This window comes from Mandrillus leucophaeus, unplaced genomic scaffold (assembly GCF_000951045.1).
Source record: "Mandrillus leucophaeus isolate KB7577 unplaced genomic scaffold, Mleu.le_1.0 Scaffold611, whole genome shotgun sequence".
NCBI classification, from domain to species: Eukaryota; Metazoa; Chordata; class Mammalia; order Primates; family Cercopithecidae; genus Mandrillus; species Mandrillus leucophaeus.
In genome coordinates, this window is record NW_012106598.1 from 1,177,896 (window position 1) to 1,183,678 (window position 5,783).

The window sequence follows — 5,783 nt, forward strand, 5'->3', positions numbered from 1 at the left end:
CTTCTAGATTTTCTAGTTTATTTTCATAGAGGGGTTTATAGTATTCTCTGATGGTAGTTTGTATTTCTGTGGGGTCGGTGGTGATATCACCCTTATCATTTTTTATTACATCTATTTGATTCTTCTCTCTTTTCTTCATTATTAGTCTTGCTAGTGGTCTATCAATTTTGTTGATCTTTTCAAAAAACCAGCTGCTGGATTCATTGATTTTTTGAAGGGTTTTTTGTGTCTCTATCTCCTGATCTGAAGGCTTTGAAATGTCATGAAGGGTGGGAATTATTGTTTGATGTTGGCTACAATGAAGGCTACCTCTTTCCTTCTCCTTTAAATATTAGGTAGATCATAAATAACAGATATTATTATGGATTCTACATGCAAATGTGTCTTAGTAGATATGTGATGAATTGAAGTGGAAAAGCCTTTTAGGGCACAGGAGGAGTTGGGCTTCCTCTTGAAGCTCAGGTTTGACCACTGGATTGTCTTCTATGTCTACAGAATTAAATGGCTGAAATACAGTTCTCTAATCACAACTCTCCTTTTATCTCAAAGAATGTACAAAGCTTGAGATAATGACTTTGGGAAGAAATGATGTGTAGTGAAAATATCACTAAGAATTTAAATGTGATTTTTTAGACTTATATGGAGAATAAGACATATAAGCCCACTTGATAAATTATAAGATCTATAAAAACAAAGGCATAGGATATTAAATTTTTCTTCAGTTTCAAGTATAATAGAATCATACAGCTGAAGAAAACATCACCATTCTATATTTTTATTACAAAATAAAGAAACATTGGTCCTACTTTTTGTCTCTAATGCTTCATGAATTTATGTGTCAGCCTTGCGCGGGGGCTGTGCTAATCTTCTCTGCATTGTTCCCATTTTAGTACATGGGCTACCGAAACAAGCAGAGTCCTACTTCTTAAACTTCCTCTTTCTTACATTTAAAAAGCCCACCAGTCAAGGTCTTTTAATTTTGGTATACACCATCACTGAATGCCATTTATAAATTCTAATTTTAAAGAGACCCTTAATTTTCCAAGGAGGACTTTGATAGCATTAGTTTTCAGAAAAGATGACTTGCAATTCTAATTTAGGACTTGAAAGGTAAGATTTTTATAGAGAGGCTTATAAAAGGTGGCTTAGAAAAAAATGAGCACTCTCAAACCTTTCTTTTGGGAGTCAGGCTACGGGGCTGAAGTGTCTTTTTAAAGTGAAGCAACTGACACTACCCGTGGGAGAAGCTACCTATGCGACTTATGGCCAAACCGCAAATGTACATTTCTGTGCAACATTCCTGCTAGAGCAGCTGGGCTCTGATTAAGGTGTAGCTGGCTAGATAATCACTAGGGAGAGGTCCAGGGTGTGGGGAACACTTCAAATCACATTCCATGGAAATATTAGACTGTCAGAGCTTAGGAAGCCCATGATTGTCCATAGGCGCTGAGGTGGGGGAAAGGACTGAAATGAACACTAGCATATGTCAGCTTATAAAAGAGCTGCTGACACAAATTGAACATGTGCAATTTTTTAAAAAGGTGGTATCGAATAACAGGCCAACAGTCATCCCTCTCAGCATTTTAGACCTCTTTCTTCTCTCCACTTTGGCTGTTTGTTGAGTCACTTCCATCAGGCAAAGTTCCATAGGATAAGCTATTTGAATCTGGTTGTATTTTGTCCAACATTTGTTTCCCTGTGGAGATAATAATCATAGAGAATCTTTTGTGGTCTTACAGAAAAATGAGTCTTAATAATTTCTCCTCAATCTAGGCCACACTTTATCACCTCTCTTTTATACTATGTGGGCACTGTCTAAACAGAAGAGATGAATGTCAAGGAAGGAAAGGCCCTTGGAATGCCATGTCTCTAGCTGTGTGATAGCATGTTGTCTGTGTCAGAGCCACTGTCCCCACCCCACAGGATCGACAGGCCGTGCATGGAAATCAGGTGGGTTTAGTCTGGAGATTCACATGAAGCATTCAGTCATCTCCAAGCCTTTCTCCCCAGGGTTGTGTCTTCTTTTCCATGTCGAATGCATATAACAACGTAGAAAAATAGCCTTTGATAGTGGCTTCTAAAGCTACTATGGAGTCTATGCACTGGGCTTTGTGAAATAAAAAATAGAGTTAAAAATAATCAGGCTGGGCGCAGTGGCTCACACCTATAATCCCAGCACATTGGGAGGCTGAGGCAGGCGAATCACTTGAGGTCAGGAGTTTGAGACCAGCCTGGCCAACACGGTGAAATAGAAAAATTAGCCAGGCATGGTGGTGCATACCTGTAATCCCAGCTACTTGGGAGACTGAGACACAAGAATCACTTGAACCCTGTGAGGGGAGGTTGCAGTAAGCTGAGATTGTGCCACTGCACTCCAGAACTGGGCGACAGAGCAAGACTCCATCTCAAAAAAAATAAATAAAAAATAAAAATAAAATAAAATAAAATCAAACTTTATTTCCCACCAAAGAACCTCTAACCATATAAGGCTTCTCTCACATGCACCTTTGCCACTGATGCCAATTCTTTCATTGACTGCTTCCAGCAGATAAGATGGCTCGAATGGCAAAGAGAACACAGAATTCATTGCATGGGGCCATATTTCTCAGTCTTAGGGATGAGGCTTCCCTAGTTTTTGCTTCACAGGCATGATGCTAACAGAATGGCGGAGAAAGCTGTGAGAATATCTTCACTCCTGCCTGGAAACCTATAGGTCCCCCCAAACCCCTAATAAGGCTGGAGAGTGCTGAGGGCGGGTGGACGGGGGAAGAAGTTACACATCAGACTGTTTCCTCTGTCCTGGACTTGGCTTTTGTTGTCTACATGACTAGGTGAGTTATTTCTCAGTGAGAGTGAGAACCGGAAAGAGTGTTTGCTCTCTGGGTAGGTGGGGTGAGGAAGGGGGAAGAAGCTACTTGTGTTTTGGTGACTGTCCTGAGCCACAGTGCGCAAGCCACCCCAGGCTTTCCCCAAGACATGTTCCTTAGCTGCCTACCCTTTGTCTTTGGATGTTCCTTCAAGGCTCTCAAAGTGGCAGGGGTCTGTTGCTGGTAGTCATTGCTACTCTTTTCTCTACCCTTTTCCAATTTAAGGAAACCCAAAAAGGAAATCCTCCAAATCACCCAAATCAAGGAAACATGGTCAGTTCTTTTATATCCCCAGTTCTGTGCAAAACTAACATTCAATAAATTATTAGTAACATTTACACTGAAAATATCACCTTTGGTTTCATTATTAAATCCACATTTTTTAAGGGTAAGAATTATGTTTTATATTAACTTACCACCCAAAATAATACCAATAATTATTCATTTATAAGGATCAAATTTTCCACTATAAAGAATATATGATTTTACCAGGAATATTTCCAAAATCAATATAAGACTGTTGCAGATGTTCCTTTTCTCGATTTCTTGTGACCAAAAATACACCAAGGAATGACAGAAAACACCTGTAAGAATAATATTAATAAAGAATACAAGAACACTGAAACAGACTCATGATATTAAATAACTGAGCTCCATATTCTACATGATGACATAAATCCCACTGGTTTTGTTCATCCAGTTTCTGGTAAGTTTCCTAGTACTTGTCTTAATTAGCACAGCCAATAGTTCTACCCAGAACCAAGACTTGGGCAGATTCCAGTAGATCTCTGCCCCGGGTTTTTACCATCTGGGGGCTAATTCAGGCTCAAAACCCTTTGGGTAGACACCCTGTCTCATTTTCTACCCATGCACGCCCAGATCCATTTGTGGCATGTGACACAAGAGAAAAAATAATTCCTTCTTTAATTTTCTAAGAAACCTAGTTGTCCTTGGCCATAAGAGTAGTCATAATTTCCAGACCTCAGAAGTTTAGCCTTGCCCAAATATCTTATGAAATTGAATTTTCAAGATAGATGGCTTCCTACACGGAAAATAGCCTAGGCTTAAGTTTGCATAACAATGGTCATGCTGACTATCAGATCAGAAGCAGCTAAACATTTAATGAAGTGCCTCATGGACTCATGGAAGCTCCTATACACTGGCGATATATTGTCAAAGTTCTGCCTTCTGTTTGCAAGCAATGCTAGCAATGATGCCCACCAAATCTCTAGGGAGAGTTCAAGCTGCACACTCTGACACAAGGAAGGGACACTACCAACATGATGTTATCATGACTAAAGCAAGGGATCTGTCCATCTTGGTCTTTTATTTTGGGTGACCCTAGAGGATCACGATTCTCTAATTTAGATCTAATCTAGGGGTTCCCAAGAGTGAAGTAGGTCTGATACAGTACAGAAAGGTCATGGAGTAACTATAAGGGCCAGTGGATGTATCTTGTCTTGGGCCTGGAATTGAAAATCCCCGATGTTTCAGAGCTTCAGAGGAATACCTAAGTCACAAAGCCAAAGACACTGAGCCCCATGTAGGGCCTTAAGTTAAAAAACACGTTTCTTTCAGGAGCTCAGGAAACTGACGTTTCTTATATTATTTTCCAGTTTTCTATACCTCTGGTACAATGCCAAAAATCCTATGTAAAAGTAATAGAATTTCACATACTTTACCTCTGAGACATTTACTCACCCAAAAAGATATATAAATACAGTGAGAAAAGCAGCACCAAGGAATTCCTGATAAAATATGATACCTGTGACACAGGAAAAGAAGATAAAATTGATTTTGAAGTAAGGTTATTTATAATAGCTAAATATTGTTTGTAAACTTATGTTAATATGTTATTTTTTCAAAGTAAATTTAGTCACCCTTAAAATGCACATTCAGCAGTTTAGTTTAAGAAAATTTGCAGGCCATACATTCTGAATTATTCCAAAAAGAACATAGATTTGTAGACCTGATATAATTATCATTATTATAAAATCAACATAATTGACATACATTTGCAAGCAGAAATTTCTCATCCAGTCCAGGATTGCCCCACTGGAACATACAAGAAAACAACACTCTAGTGACTATTCCCCACCTTTAGTTTTAGATCAGGAGTCAGCCAGCCTGGCCTGAGAGTCTTGGTGGACTCTGGGGCCTCTGACATGGCAGGTCCACCTCAGGCCAGCTGCTGCCACGCATGCTGTCACTCGTGGCGATGCCAGTGATCTGTTGGTCTGGCCCCACGGCAACTCAAGCACCAAAGCATACTCTAGCAGCTGAAGTGCTACCTTAGCTCCACTTCCGACTGCCAACCCCCGTCTCATCTTCCTCTGGTCTTCCATAGGTAAACAAGGATGCATCATCTACTTTGATGAACGTTGCTTCTATCCCTGTTGGTCTCAATGATTTCTTCTGTAAAGTTCCAAAGCCTTCATAGAGTTTTTGTTAAATAAGATATCTTTAAGTTATATGTCGCCTGGAATTAAATTTTTTTGTGTGTGGTGTTATCCTTGCTAGCCAGCCAATAAATGTTTATCGAACGTCTGCTGTGTGTCAGCCACTGCTCTAGGTCTTGGAGAAACGACAGGACAGAGACCTATCCTCAAGGAGCTTTCTCAATCTTCACCGTATCTTCTTACCTAGGAAATGAACTTCTTACAGGAAGAAGCCATGTCCAGTTCTAATGAATATTTATTGAATGAATGAAAGTTTCTGAAGCACACTCCAGGTTATTACATACTTCCTTATAATCATTTTAATGTTTTCATGTTATTTTATTTATTTATTTATTTATTTATTTTTGAGACAGAGTCTCGCTCTGTCTCCCAGGCTGGAGTGCAGTGGCGCGATCTCGGCTCACTGCAAGCTCCGCCTCCCAGGTTCACGCCATTCTCCTGCCTCAGCCTCCCGACT

The 5,783-nt window shown here is 39.8% G+C and overlaps 1 protein-coding gene across 1 annotated transcript in view; it reads right to left on the reverse strand.

Annotated features, from left to right (window-relative positions):
• Positions 1-761: 761 nt before the first annotated feature.
• NIPAL2 (NIPA-like domain containing 2) overlaps positions 762-5,783 on the reverse strand; it is a 185,822-nt gene continuing 180,800 nt past the window's right edge. The window contains exons 9-11 of the mRNA XM_012000020.1: positions 4,569-4,632; positions 3,357-3,451; positions 762-1,696 (exon numbers count right to left, since the gene is read on the reverse strand). Of these exons, the coding sequence (XP_011855410.1) occupies positions 1,584-1,696; positions 3,357-3,451; positions 4,569-4,632 (272 nt within the window). The 3' untranslated portion in view covers positions 762-1,583. The remainder of the gene's footprint in view (positions 1,697-3,356; positions 3,452-4,568; positions 4,633-5,783) is intronic.